General features: G+C 46.0%; 2 protein-coding genes and 1 long non-coding RNA gene across 8 annotated transcripts in view; 2 read left to right on the top strand and 1 right to left on the bottom strand.

Annotated features, from left to right (window-relative positions):
• Positions 1 to 5549, top strand: part of Cfap92 (cilia and flagella associated protein 92 (putative)) — a 43735-nt gene extending 38186 nt beyond the window's left edge. For 3 of the 4 annotated variants that reach the window (XM_040738580.1, XM_040738581.1, XM_040738579.1), the window contains 4 exons: positions 1704 to 1868; positions 2696 to 2902; positions 2987 to 3143; positions 5244 to 5549. In XM_040738580.1, the coding sequence (XP_040594514.1) occupies positions 1704 to 1868; positions 2696 to 2902; positions 2987 to 3143; positions 5244 to 5476 (762 nt within the window). In that variant the 3' untranslated portion in view covers positions 5477 to 5549. The remainder of the gene's footprint in view (positions 1 to 1703; positions 1869 to 2695; positions 2903 to 2986; positions 3144 to 5243) is intronic. The other variant, XR_005874153.1, reaches the window with a different exon arrangement.
• LOC110341063 lies at positions 3662 to 12352 on the bottom strand. Its single transcript, XR_002382955.2, has 2 exons — positions 12163 to 12352; positions 3662 to 4069 (listed from the first exon to the last, which is right to left on the bottom strand). It is a non-coding gene; the product is annotated as an uncharacterized LOC110341063 (long non-coding RNA).
• A 114-nt stretch (positions 12353 to 12466) lies between these two features.
• Positions 12467 to 14645, top strand: part of LOC101829606 (aprataxin and PNK-like factor) — a 59737-nt gene continuing 57558 nt past the window's right edge. The window contains exon 1 of one of the 3 annotated variants that reach the window (XM_040738282.1): positions 12467 to 12765. In XM_040738282.1, the coding sequence (XP_040594216.1) occupies positions 12603 to 12765 (163 nt within the window). In that variant the 5' untranslated portion in view covers positions 12467 to 12602. The remainder of the gene's footprint in view (positions 12766 to 14645) is intronic. The other 2 variants (XM_040738283.1, XM_040738281.1) reach the window with 2 other exon arrangements.

Here is a 14645-nt window from a genome sequence, read left to right as displayed (position 1 = left end):
TAATTCTAGTTTTTATTTTTATTTTTTAAGACAGGGTTTCTCTGTGTAGCCTGGCTGTCCTGGAATTCGGTCTGTATACCAAACTGGCCTCAAACTCATAGAGATCCACCTGCTTCTGTCTCCTAAGTTTTGGGATTAAGGGTGTGCACCAATAGTCCTGGCATTATTGCATTTTCTTCAGTGCTAGAGATTGAGTTCAGGGCAACACACATGCTAAGCAATTGCTCTACTGCTGAGCCATACTCACACTCAGTCTTTGAAATCTGGTTCTTCAGTTAGTTACTAGAAAAAGTCCTGATAAAATAAGTTATGATTATGAGTTTATTTTTGCTAGTTTATATTTTGTCTCTCCTAGCTTTATTTTTTAATATATACAAATTTAGAACTATTTTTATCTTCTTGACTTGTTATTTATTGCACTAATTATTTAGAAGGTACCAGAGTGGAAACTGAGGCTCATGTTGTCATTTCAAAGACTCACAGGAAATTGAGGTGGGGGCAGCCATTTCTGCTAGATCCCACAATCTGAAATAACTGTGAAGTGGTGTTCATATTACTCATTGAAATTAAAAACAAAATGCACTTACAAACTTAGGACCATTTTTATCTTCTTGATTTTTGAAAATAATTTATCAATTTTTAAAAATTTCATCTTACATTCCAGCCACAGTTCTACTTTAAAACCTAAGCCCATGTCTCCCAATTTCCACCTCCAGATATTCAGTGTGGGTCTTCTTCTCTTATCTCATGTGTCTCTCAGGCTCCTTACTGTGAGTCAGATCCCTTGTCAGGTCTCAGAGAACACCAGGTACCAGAGCACCTGGGGACCATGGCTTTCTTTCTTTCACCAATGGTTCTTTTGGTCAGAACTTTGACTTTAATGTAATGACTCTGCCTGCTGGGGCCATGTCCCTCCTGCTCAGGGCTGGAAGGAACAGGAAACTGAGGAACACAGATTTAACCTTCTAAGGACAAGAGGGAACACAGAAAATAATGGCATGTTCTGACCTATGGTCCCTATGGCCGTGGGCAGATCCAGTGATGTCTCTAGAGTGGTCTTCTTGCTGTGCAGTAACCATTGACCTGCCTTGGCTCTGTTGCTCAAAGTCACAGTCGCTGTGTCTTGCCTGCTTGGCTGCTTTCCGTGTGTGTGTGTGTGTGTGTGTGTGTGTGTGTGTGTGTGTGTGTGTGTGTGTATGTATGTCTGTGTCTGTGTGTCAGTTGTGACCCTTTATCTGATTGCTCCGTGCTCCTCCTCAGACTGTAGCGAAGTCATCAGTTTATGTTTAGGTAACCATCTGGACCTTAAATATTTTTTTTAAGCAAAAGAGAGTTATTTTTTTCCAAAATCAGTAGGCAAATAAAGGGCAAAGTGATGATGTGGACTGGTGCCTCTTCTTCATTGTCCCCCTTTAGTTCCCAACCACATTATTTTCTTTTCCGTTTTATTTCCATTGCTCTGTCAATCTCATCTTTTTTTATTATCTCTTTTTCATTTTTTTCTCTTGGTGTTCCTGGTGATTGAGCCTGGGGCCTTGCACATAGTAGGCAATGGCTCTACCATTTAGCTACATACCCAGACCTTGTTTTGTTTTTGTTTTAGATAGAGTCCCTTTATGTAGCTCAAGCCGGCCTTGAACTCATGATCTATTGCACACGAGGAAGGGCCTGATGTAGGTAACGATCGTCATATTTCTCTTCAGAAAAATATCATGGAAGCATACCAGCCCACCAAAAAGCCTCTGAAGTCAACGGTGAAGGCAATTAGAATAGCCATTCCTGAGAACAAAGCTGTCCACAATTATAGTATCCAGAGCCTGAACTCCACAGAGCTTGCTAAGAAGGAGATGTTTAAAGAGATGGCCAAGGTGAGTGACAAGGCAGCTGCCAACACATCCTCTTAGTCAATGTCCTATTGCTGTGAAGAGACACCATGACTGTGGCAACTCTTATAAAACAAAGCATTTAATTGGGGGTGACAGTCTATGATAATCATGGTGGGAAGCAGACAGACATGGTGTTGGAGCAGTAGCTGAGAGCTTTATATCCTGATCCCTAGGCAGCAACAGGCAGAGGGAAAAAGACATGGTATGGGCTTTTGAAACCTTCAAGTTTACCTCCCAGGGGCATATCAGCTACAACAAAGCCATGCCTCCTAATTCTTCCCAAACAGTTCCACTCCCTGATGACTAAGGTTCAACTAGATGAGCCTATGGGGCCATGTTCATTCAAACCACTATACATATGGGCTTTTCTTTCTCTGACCAAGGGTAATCTGGGGCCTTGGGTGAAATCAGGCATATAGGGACAGTGGACAAAGGATCAGGTGATGGGAGAAGAGTGTGGCTTCACCATTCTCTAGAGAACCAGAGGTGTTCCACAATGCTTAGATACACATGGTTGGAAACAGTGCAGAAGCCGTTCTTCTAGGAAGCCCTGTATTTCCATGGAGACAACTGTTAGCCATAAAAAATCCTGGGCTTAGACTTTCAGTACCCAATATATGTAGAAAATGGATCCTCTGTCAAAGGAGACATGATGTGACCCTTAGAGTTTAGTTAGTGTGAGTGCATTATAGTGTCAGGACCCCATGTCACTGTGTCCCCAGATGTTTCTGATACCTGCTTGGAAGCTCGATGGCTACTCAGCCTTATCCAATACTGTTCTTAGATGTTGCTTGCCTCCTCATGTCTAGGAGCCAAGGAAGAGATTTACATATTCACAGAAATACTTCTCAGCTATGGTGGATCCTCAGGACCCAAAGGAAGAGGCGAAGAAAGCCCAGAAGAAATCCCGCCAGGCCTGGCTCACAGCTGGTGGGTTCCAAGTGTGGGGTCTCCAGAGCACCATTGGAAGCTACCAGCAGGATCTTAGGCTGCCACCCATCAGAGAGCTAAATGAGGTCTTCAGGGAGGAGCAGGGCCTCATGCGGAGGGTTCTTAGGGGTGCCTTCCCACCTCACTCACTTGCTCCTCTTGTGATTTAGGAATGGCAGGAAAACGCACTGTTCACTGGTGTGATGAAGCCTGTGTTGGATCGGGACAGGTGGAGCTGGAGCCAGCGACACCTGGACTTTGACCTGTATAAGAAGCCACCACTTTACTTTCAGGTGCCTCCTTTTCCAGCTCCAAAGTCTGCAACTGGTAAGATAGCACCTTTCTGAGCCGGGCCTCCAGGTACTGCTGGCAGGCAGAGCTCTGGCCCTCTTGGCATCTTTAGCACCATCGGCTGGTTTTGCATTTGTAGTCATACTCTTCGGGTTAGGAAAACAGGGTCAGGATAGGTCTGGGAGAAAGAACTAGTTGTACTTCTGGGACTCAGGATACCTGGGATCTGGTCTTTGTGTGGTGCTGGTTGCATGCTTTTGGACAAGTCTCTTTGCTCTGGGCTTGGTTTCTTGACTATAAAATGGGAGACTGAAAGATAATTAGTGGCTTTTGGAACTTCAATACTGTTACCTAGGACTGGTTTCTGGACCCCTGGAAATCAACAGGGCAGAGATATGGGACCTCATGGAGAACTTCTAACTCCATTTTAGCTGTAGATGCTGCTCCAATTACCTGGGGGAGATGAGCAGTATCAGAGGCATAGGTCTTGCTTAACAAGTCTCTGAGACCTCTTTTCTTGCCCTTCACAGTCTGTTTACGAAGACTAACACATATTTGTTTGCTAAGAGATGCAGAAACTTTGTTGAGGGAGAGCACACAAATTTATCCAGCAAAGAGGTTTGGCAGAAAAAATTCAGAGAGAGCTAGATTCAGTAAGCAAGGGGTTCTTGCCTCCTGACTCCTGAGGGCTGCTGGCTACATGGGAACAGCCCCACAAAACAAGAAGTGCTGACAATTTGTCTGAATGTTGCTTTCTCCACAAGTGTGGATGCAGCTTCTGCACTCCCGGGCAAGCCCTTATCCTTCTGAGACTGGCAAAACCCTGGGTGTGGCTGCCCCAGGTTCAGTCAATGGTGCCGTAGATAAGGCTCCATCAGAGTGAGCTGTGCAGCCCAGAATGTACAGGTCGCCACTGGATTCCACTGCTGGCCTTTCCAGATGAACTTCCCTGGCCTGTTTGCCTGTGAAGATAAGAAGTTCAGGTTAGGGTTTAGCTATACCCATTAAGTTAAAAAAAAACTTGAATATACAGAGGAGGACCAAACGAGTGGCTAGGCCTCTGAAATCCAGATGGATGAGTGGACAGCCTGGTGTAACATCCATACAAGCCCACTCACCCCACAGTGCTGCTGAGAATCTTGGCCTTTCCCATGCTCCCCTCATGGAGAGCATTTTCCCATGTAGCTTCTTCTCCCTGGCACTATACAGGTATGCACTGTCCACATGTACAAAGTTGCCCCTTTGGTAATTTCTAGCCAACTAACTAGTCTCTGGGAAGTTATTTTCCAAGTCACAGCCCTGGCAGGATGCTCAGCCCAGCCCAGCTCTCACAGTCCCAACCTTCCGTATGTCTGCTTCAAGAATCCAAGCTAAGTAGAGAAATAGTCTCATCTCCATTGCTGCTATAGCAGTGGTTCTCAACATCTGGGTCACAACCCCCCAACCATTGGAAAATATAGATATTTATAATATGATTCATAATGGTAGCAGAATTACAGTTAATGAAGTAGCAAAGAAAATAATTTTATGGTTGGGGTCACCACATGAACTGTGTTAAAGGGTTGCAGCCTTAGGAAGATTGAAAACCACTGGTCTGTAGAGGTGACCTTGAGCTGCTTGGCCCTGCTGTGTGAGCACAACTGCTCACCCGGAAACAGACTCTGGGAGTAGATCCGGGAGCACAGCCTCCACAGACAGTGCCTGGACTTGAGCCCTTTGCCCTCTTGAGTATCAACCCACTCCCACTTGCCCAGCTGCTGCACAGTGAAGAGATTCTGGGAGCAGCAGCCTTCCATCTGGACACGCAGTCCAACAGAAATGGCAGGACTGAGGTAGGAAAGATGTTCACTGAGAGCTCTGAACAATGGCACCATTGCCGGGGTCAGATGCCTGGCTCAAAAGGCAGAATGCCCTGACAAAGCTTCTTTTGTCTTGAGGAACAAGTTGCTTAGCAACTGCAGACATTTCCTACGTTGCAGTGGATGTCTGCAGGCTACTCGGGTATGTAAAGAGCCTACTACACAGTAGGTGCTAGAGGCTGCATTGCTTCCTGGACAGGTGAGGAACACACAGGCAAGCAATGGGTTAGGGTGACTGCTTCATGGGCCCATCACTCACCCACCCGTGTTCTCTCAGGTGGCAGACAGAAGGCAAACATCCAGTCTTCTGAAAGGCGCAGACACAGTCAAGTCACGGCGAAGTCAGCTAGCTCCCGTGACAGTCTCTCTGTGCATCCTCAAGACTTAATGTCTCTCAATGACCATCATCTGGTACTACAGGCCCAGTCTCACGTAGCCTCTATTTCCCACGAATCTTCGGTGGGACCACATCACCCAAGTTCTTCCTTTCCCAGCCGCTGGCTTCATTAAAGTGTACTATGATGAAGGGACTTAGTCCATTCGTCATGACCCTGTTGTAAATGCACTCTGGTTCCAAGAGCAAGTTGTTCAGTGTGTCTGGCTTGTTTTTTGTTTGCTTGTTTGTTTTTTTAATGGGGCCATGTGGGGCTCACCTGGTGATCATGATTCCAGAGCCTAGAGGAGATGGAGCAGCTGGCATGGATAGCAGGGCTCTTTCATGCTCTAAGGTAGGTAGATGAGGATGTTGGTCACCCACTTCAACACTGTTTCCACACAGTGATCTGGAGATGTTCAGAGTGGACACCTGCTACCACCCATGGCCCTTCCAGAACTACACCTTTGCTGTTTCAGCTGACCTTTGCTCTTCAGCAACTGGGGACCAATGGACCCTTTCTTCGGTATCTTGGGAGGCTGGTGACAGTTGCTTCATGTTTCCCCTTCTTTATGTGGCAGTTGTCAAGGCAAGACCAAGGCCCAGAAATCTGTCTAAAATTTGAGGCCAGCACTCAGTAGGCTCAACTCTATCTTCAGCAATAAGAGCTCCCCCTATGTCCAGCCCCTGGGGTGGCTCTACAAGTTCCTGGGAGCTTTGCTCTGCCAGTCCATAGAAGCCTCAGCTTGCAGGGCTCCCATGCAGGTACTACAGGTCAACTGTCTCAGCCCGTAGCCATCAAGGTTTCTATCCTAGACATGGCTGCATAGGCAGACATCAGGCACAAAATAATCCCATGGCTGTTGGTTGGTAGGTGTTGTGGGTGCTGTGTCCCAGGTCAGCAGTCCCTACTAATCTTCCAAAATGGAATAGTGCCTTCTCAACAGTTTGGCAAAATTGATACGCCTTCACTTCCAGCTTGGTCATATTGTCCTTACAGGCCACCAAACAGTTACTCAGTAACTCTCCCAACAGCCAGGGGCCCAGGAAGACAGGGGAGAGATGGAGTAGGGCATTGAAGTGCTCTCTCCATGTCCCTGAAGGAGCTTAGAGACTAGTTATATCCCTCTGTAGTAGAAATACCAGAAGGGAATTCAAGTGAGGGAGGCTCACGTGCTGTGCCTACTCACCTCAAGACTGAGATGTACAAACAAGACTGCCACTCACTTCAGTCTAGAAAGTCCCAAAGCCTCCAGACAATGGTTTCTGTGGTCACTTTGCCTTCTTTAAGCTCACTGCAGGAAGTTCACAGTGCTGTCATTTAAGGCCCAGCCGCATGGAACTCTGTTCTATGGGCTGAGCATGTGAGTTGCTTGTGTATAGCATGGTTTTCTCTGCCTATCAGGAAGCATCCAGCCATAGGGAATATATGGAGTCATCTGAGACAAAAAAGCAGCCAATGAATCCTTCCACTGGGGAAACAGCCTTGGGATAAAAGGAAGAGCACAAAGATGTCTGTCATTCTATACCTGCTATGTAGCTCAACACTCTCCCCGTTTAAGACTCTGATTGCTGCATACTCCATGACAACTGTTGAATCAGCCCATCTTGTTTCTAGTCCCTGCTCCCAACAGGAGTGCCCTAAACCCAGTCATTTCATGCTTAAAACCTCCTGTGGCTTCCAAAAGTCCTGTCAGTCAAACGCTTCCACAGTCTGGTTCTTTTCCTAACTGAACTGACTCATTCACTTTTTGCTTCGCTGTTCTGCTAAATGAGGCAGTCCACAAGCAGGATCACCTGTTGTCTGAGGATTCGTAGAGACAGGATCATCTCTTTGTCTGAGGATTTGTAGAGACAGGATCACTTATTGTCTGAGGATTCATAGAGACAGGGTCACCTATTGTCTGAGGATTCATAGAGACAGGGTCACCTATTGTCTGAGGATTCGTAGAGACAGGATCACCTATTGTCTGAGGATTTGTAGAGACAGGATCATCTCTTTGTCTGAGGATTTGTAGAGACAGGATCATCTATTGTCTGAGGATTTGTAGAGACAGGGTCACCTATTGTCTGAGGATTCAGTAGGGGTAAGAGTCTCTTTTGTGGCAGGCTCCTTTAATTCTATGACCTTTCAGCATTTATTCTGATATCTGACTCTGAGTTTTTATTAAGACCTATCAGAACTCATGTTACAAGCCATTTTGCAGTAATAACCTTGCGCATTGGTGACCTTCACAGTCATGTTTACTGGACTCTGTAGTTTCAACTCACATAGGATACAGGTAAGTGGCCTGGATGCAACTGTATGAGGTTTGGGTCAGTGTTTATGGCTAGGGTTAGAGTTAGTGTAATGTGACAATCTTTTCTGGAGGCACCTAGTATAGGCTCACCTCTCATCCTCTAAGTGTACCTCTATGTATTTTAGATTCCAAACCGTTTCAAAAGCCCAGTATACCCTGTACAAAAGCTAGGTGGCCCCTAGAGAATGACAGTGGATTATGGAGCTAAATAGTTTCAGTGCTGTGGGATGTCTTTCTGTATGCCATGATTATGTGTTGTTCTCATTGTTTGATAAATAAAACTACTTTTGCCTATGGCAAGGCAGGATAGAGCCAGGGTGAGGTGCCTATTTAATGTATCAGAGTGGACCTGCCACCAGGTTCTTCCTGCATCCTTCAGTCCCTACCTGTAAAGGGTCCTCCTGGCTGGCATATTGCCTTACCCTAAACCCTCTAGCCCAAGGGCTGGGATGCTCTTCCCTATACAACCCAAGCATTTTGGTTATCTGCTCTTGTTGTTGTTTTGTATATTTGGGCCTCTTGGTTGTTGCACATGATTCCCCACTCTCCCCTTCTTATTCCTCTCCCTCTCTCTCTACATGGCCCAGCTTAGGGCCATGTACAAGCTGAATGTTACCAGAGGTCACTGCCTCTTGCTATTTTCTCCCACATATCTACAAGAAATCTTCCCCTCCATCATACCTAGGAGCACCCATATTTATTTTTTCTTTTTTTCATTCACTTACTTTTATTAAAAGTTCTTTTTTTCTTTTTCACTGTTATCTGCAACTGATCCTTAAATGGTATGGGTTTTGGCCATCATTGACCTAAGGATGCTGTGTAATTTAATACTTTCAAAAATTATCTTAGGCACTTTTATTGTCTTTGTTGAGAGGAAAACTATTAGACCACAAACTGGCTAATAAAAATGAAAATGCTGGATGTGGTGGCACATGCTTTTAGTCCCAGCACCCAGGAGGCAGTGGGATCTCTGTGAGTTTGAGGCCAGCCTGGTCTACAGAGTGAGTTCCAGGATAGCCAGAACTACATAGATACTGTCTCAAATCAACACCACCACCATTACGACATATATCTACAGCTTTTAAACTAAATATTCTCTACCCTCTTTGGGAAGATTAGAAGTTTGAAGATTAAACTGGATAAATGGCTCAGTGGTTAAGAGTTCTGACTTTTCTTCCAGAGGACCCAGGTTGAATTCTTGGTGCCTGTATGGTGGCTCACAACTGACTATAACTCTAGTTCAAGGTTACCCAACACAGTCACATAGACTTATATGCAGGCAAAACACCAATACACATAAAATAAGATTAAATAAATAATATATGAAAAGAAGTTGGAAGATTTTCAGATTTCATTATATAATGTATTTATTTCTTCTAAAGTACACCTGTGATTGTCCCATCCCCATTCAGCATCTGTGTAGTGTCCACTTTATGCACATTTACAGCGGCTAGCTCTGTGGCATACAAAGATAAATATGGCCTATATCTCACACTGTAAGAGTGCTCTGTCTCTTGGACAGACTTGCATCAGTTGATACCAAGGGGTAAGGAGTATTGAATGTCATTGGAGTTAACTTCAGAGTCTTTTATTATGTTGTGTTCTGCCTGCATGTATGCCTACACACCAGAAGAGGGCAGCAAATCCCATTATAGATGATTATCTATATAGGTGGTCTTCAGGTCCTCTGGGAGAGCAGCAGTGCTCTTAACTGCTGAGCCATCTCTCCGGCTCCAACTTCAGAGTATTATTGGAACCATTACGTGTTATGAATCTTTTGGGAGTAAGAAGAGTGAGAGTTTGCAGTAATCTTGTGGAAACTGGCACTATAGGTGTGTGTGTGTGTGTGTGTGTGTGTGTGTGTGTGTGTGTGCGCGCGTGTATGCACTCGCATAACCCTAACCTTTCCCCAGTGATGTCTCCTGGGCCCAAGCCTTAGCTGCTCTCCACAACACCGTAATGCCTTCAAGACTGGTACCACACTACCTAGTTCATGAGAAGCAGCCTTGCTCCCTCTAGACCACAGCTTCTGTGTGCTGACCCTGAGGAAATACTTCTGGATTTCACCTCAGTGATGTCGGTCCCTTCTCACCGCTAATACTCAGCTCTGCTAACCAGTGTAGATGGTTCTGGCAAAGCCAAGGTTCCCTTTAGTGTTGCCGGTCTCCTGTTAATCACAGCTGACTTTAGCCCCAGCTGACCATAAACTGCAGGTTCTTAATACACACATCACACAAACTGCCATGACAGTCTCTGGTTCCCTCTGAAGCAGAACAAGCCAGGCTCCCAGTGGCTTCAGAGCTCTCAGCATTGTCTCCCAGGTTCCCACAGAACATCCCAGCATGCTCTATGCATTAGCCCAAAGTGTCAAAAAACAACAGGTCTGTTACAGCAATGTCCCATGAACCTAGGACCAGTTTCTGTTCTAGGTTAGGTTTCGATTGCTGTGATAAAACACAATAAGCAAATGAAATTTGGGCAGGAAAGGGTTTACATCAGCTTTCTGTTGTACTACATCCTGACATAACCTTAGTACAACTGATGCCACCATGGAAGTGCCATTCAGGCCTTGGAACCCAGCTCAGGCAGCAGCACCTACCTGCCAGAGCAAGAACAAAGACCTAACCCACCAAATTCCATAGTTCTGGGAAAAGCCTTTTTGACTTCCCTGGTTCTGATTCAGGCTAAGTGAAGTATAACAACCCTGAATGTTGTTTCTTGGGACTGCCCTTGGGTCCTGAACACCAGTATAATCACCAGCTGGCTAAAAGACTGTCTATCGGCTTGAACTGAACCTGTGCCTGAGTGTCCTCTCTGATGGGTGCCTCACAACCATGAAGGCAAGTCAGGGCGAGAACCTGAGGTAAGAAGCTGGGGCAGGAACTGAAGCAGAGAGCATGAAGAAACTGGCTTGTTAGTCCCTCCTACTTGCCCCTTGGTTGATTTTGAGATAGGGTCTCACTATAGAGCTCTGGCTGTTGTGGAACTCATTATTTAGACCAGAATGGCCCCGAACTCACAGAGATCCACCTCTTCTGCCTCCAACTGCTGGGAGATTCCACCATATGCGACTCTGCCCTTCCTTTTTTCTTCTACAGCCCATGACCACCTGCCCAGCGGTGGTACCAAACCAGTGGGGCGGGCCTTCCCAAATCATCATTAACCAAGGAAGAATCCCACTGACATACCCACAGGACAATCGGATGGTGGTATTTGTACCACTGGGGACATGGATCTACTTTCACTCTTTCATGTGTAAGTCGTTAATTTTCCAGGCATCGTCTGCTTTAGAGACCAAAGGCGAGGTTGCTCTAGATGTGTAGGTTTATTGCTGGATCCTCTCGTCCACCCCTTACTCCATCTGAGCTCCTTTTGTGCCAGTGCCATACTGCTTTCATTACGACAGCTCTGTCACATATTTTGAAATCAGATCTTGTGATTACATCACCGTTTCTATTTTCCTTTAAGATTGCTTTGGCCATTGGGGGTCTTTTTGTGTCTCCATATTAATGTTTACATTGGTTTTCCTAGTTCTGCAAAAGATTTCATTGGAATTTTGATGAGGAGGAAGGACAAAGAGCTCCGGTGACCCTCAAGTCCACCTTCAGTTTCCTAAAGCAAGGTTAAAGTTTAAATAGAGGACGAGAGTTATGAATATCTCAGCAGTCTCCAGCTAAGGTGTGGTGTGGCCCTGCCCATTTCTGTGGGTGCTGTAGTAGCTCCAGCAAGGTGTTCTGACAAGACGATGGGCCTGCGTGAAACCTTCTCTGGGGGAAAAGTCTGGCTAGGCCAGGCTTTAGGCTTTTTCTTCACACAGCATGAGCTTACTGGGGGAAATTCCGGCTTCTCAGGGCCTGCTATGATAGCCGAAGCCAGGGACACGGTGTCTCTTTAGAACATCTTCATCTCTGCCAGGCTGGTTACAAGGTGGCCTCTTGGGGAAGAGAAGACCTTGTCTCAGGGATGCATCAGGCATTCCGATTCCGACTCTGTGGCAGGAAGACCTCCTTTCGCAGAGCCTGTAGTGCGGGCCTGGATACGGAAGGGAAAGTCCTCCTGACACAAAGCCTTGCTGAGTCTAGTCTCAGCCACAAGAAAGAAAAAGATAACAGGGCAAGGCCAAACTCTGGGCCAGGCATCCTCCAAAGAGGAAGTTCCTTCTGGTGGAAGCCCCGAGCTTATTAGCACATGGCGTCTCCATAGGAAAGACCTCCCCACTTCCCCACCACATAGATATTCGCTTCCCCCAAGTCAGTTTTCCCGCTTCCTTTTGGTGGCTGTACAGACCCCAGACAGAGACTCCTCTCTAGAGCAGGCAGACGCTCCAACTACTTGGGCCAAGAGAAGTTCCCTGCCTGCAGATCCCTGACTGAGCATGGGGCTTCTGCAGAGCAGAGAAAACCCCTCCTGAGGCAGAACACTAAAAGCCTAAGTCCAGACATCCTCCTTGGGTAAGGAAGGCACTCCTGCCACTGGGGCCCAAGGCTCCTCCTCACGGAAGGGGAAGAAACACATACACGCACCACACTCCGTTGGGAAAAGAACGTCGTCCTCTTGGGAGGACACAGGGTCACCAGGCCAGCGCTGTGGCTATTTAAACACTCAGGCGAAACCTCTGCACGGGCCTCGACTTCAGGACTACTTCAGCCACCTCCCGCGGCCCACACCTCGAATCCGCACAGGCGCAGAGATGCGCGTAGTGCCTTCTGGGATTGGTAGTTTTTCCGTGAGGTCTGCACTCCGGAAAGAAGCCGAAGGGAGGGGTCAAGGACTACAAGATCCAGCATTCCACAAGTCCTACGGGAGGATGTGGGTGTGAGCCCCTGCTTTTAAGTAGTAGTTGGGCGTTGAGTTGACGCGGTGCTCCAGCTTGAGTGTCTGGCTCGCGTGGAGAGGTGATTCCGGAACCGGAGGAAAGACACTCCCTAGTGAAGGAACCTGGGGTCTCACTCCCCTCCGGGTCATGCCCCGTGTGTCTGACGGAGGTGGCTGCGAGGCATCTCCTGGCGAAGGAACCGGCTCTCATCTCCATGTCTTTGGACTTCTTTCTGCAGCCTCTGGATGGCGGTCCCCGGGTGCCCGTGGGGCCGGGGCAGACGGTGATAGGCCGCGGGCCTCTGCTGGGAGTAAGTGCGGGAGGTGCTCCCGGGCGCGGGCAGCCAGAGGTTGCTCGGCTGAGGCTCCTGTGCTTGGCTCTGCTAGTCAAGATTCTACAGTTTGGGGGCAGTACGGTCTCACTCAACCTTAGTCAACTCACAGACTTTTTTTTTTGGTGCCTGAAAAAAGTACTGAATGTGTTAACATCATGATCATCAAATCCAGGCTGAGCTAATTTCGGTTATAAGATATAAAATATAAGCAGGCCAAATAAACAAAAACACTATTAACTTTTAAGGGAGAATAGTTATTCTAAGGGTCAACGTTTTGCATGTTGACCTACGAAGCTTACAATAGTTACAGTACTGTACGGCCCATTACAGAGAAGGTGGTCAATATCCAGTGACCTCCTGAAACTAATTTCTTTTATCCCCTCTTCTGCAGGGCTGGTGGCTTTACCGTAATAGTAGTGGTTCTTTTGTAATCCCAGTAGCTAACCGTGAAGTAGTCTGGGCAGTGGACCAGTCACTGGAATAAAGAGATATTCCAATTTAATCACTTCAAAGCTTTGAGTCAGACACCTTTTCTCAGCCTCGTTCAGATGAGAGAACTGGACTATAAATTGATCACTAAAAGATGATATATACACAAATGGCCACCAAGCTATATATTCCTTTCCGTCTTTGGAAAGATTAGGAACTAGAACATTTGTAGATTGCACTATGAAATTGTATTCAGTAGTATTCAACCGTTTGGCATTACCACAAATCATTTATGGTGGCCACTCTAGAGAACTTGCCAGCCGAGTAAATATCACAAGGGGCTGGAGAGATGGATTAGTCCCTTAGGGCCTGTGGCTTCTTACAGAGGACTGAGTTCAGTTCCTAGCACCTATACTGGGCAGTTCACAACCACCTGTCTCTCCGGGCACTGCGCACACATCCATATCCTGACATAAATAATAAAAAATAAAATCTTAAAAATCACACAAAAATCCTTCAGTGTTTTAAGAAGGTTTATGGTCTTTTTGGTTGACTACATTTATAGCTGTTTCCCTAATTACATCTGTTACCCCCTCCCATTCTCTCCCATAGTGACCACTCTGTGCACACTGTTTTGCTGATTGCTGTGGGCCAACAGAGTCCCTGCTCCCACGCCAGCTGTCAGATCGCTGATTCTGTTAGCTACGGTGTTTTATAATCTGTTTCCTGGTTGTGCTTTAGATGCTTATATGGTTTGCTCTAGTTGTAGACCTCTTTGACTTCTTGGAGGATGTGTGGCTGTGTTAGAATTTAGGTTACTTCAAATGTATTTGTTTTTAAAGACAGGGTCTCATTTAATAGCCCAAGCTGCTCTTGAACTTGCAATTTTTCTGCCTCACTCCCAAGTGCTGGGGTTACAGGCATGTAGCCCTGTACCCAACAAAAACAGTTTTTTTGGGGGAGGCGGTCTATAGTTCGTAATGAAATAAACCATGTGCCCACTAGAGGTCACACTATACTTTTATATTATTCAAAATATCCTTTTTTTCTTAGGGTTAAGCCTGCTTAAAAGATAGATCGAGGTAGAAAAGATCCATTATTGCTTATGGATAGTATAAAAGGAAAGAAACCTTGGATGTTTAGGGAATCCATTTGTGATGAAGTGACAGTGAGATCTTGATACTCAAAATAAAAACAGGAACTTCTTACTCTGAACCACAGAGTAATTTGCACCTCTGTCATTGCTTCTGAATGATTTTATTTAGGTATAGTCATATGTAAATGCTTCCTTACATATATGATTTATTTTTATTAGTAAGAGTAAGGATTTTGAACACTGTGAATTCTGAGAGTGACTACCTAAGTCGAGTGACTACCTAAGTCACTTAAATCCTCTTTGGGCTTTCAGAATCCAAACATGCAAAAGG

This window comes from Mesocricetus auratus, unplaced genomic scaffold, assembly GCF_017639785.1.
Source record: "Mesocricetus auratus isolate SY011 unplaced genomic scaffold, BCM_Maur_2.0 Super-Scaffold_100676, whole genome shotgun sequence".
Lineage (NCBI taxonomy): Eukaryota > Metazoa > Chordata > Mammalia > Rodentia > Cricetidae > Mesocricetus > Mesocricetus auratus.
Note: the sequence above shows the minus strand (reverse complement) of the source record. Positions and strands in the feature narration are given on the sequence as shown.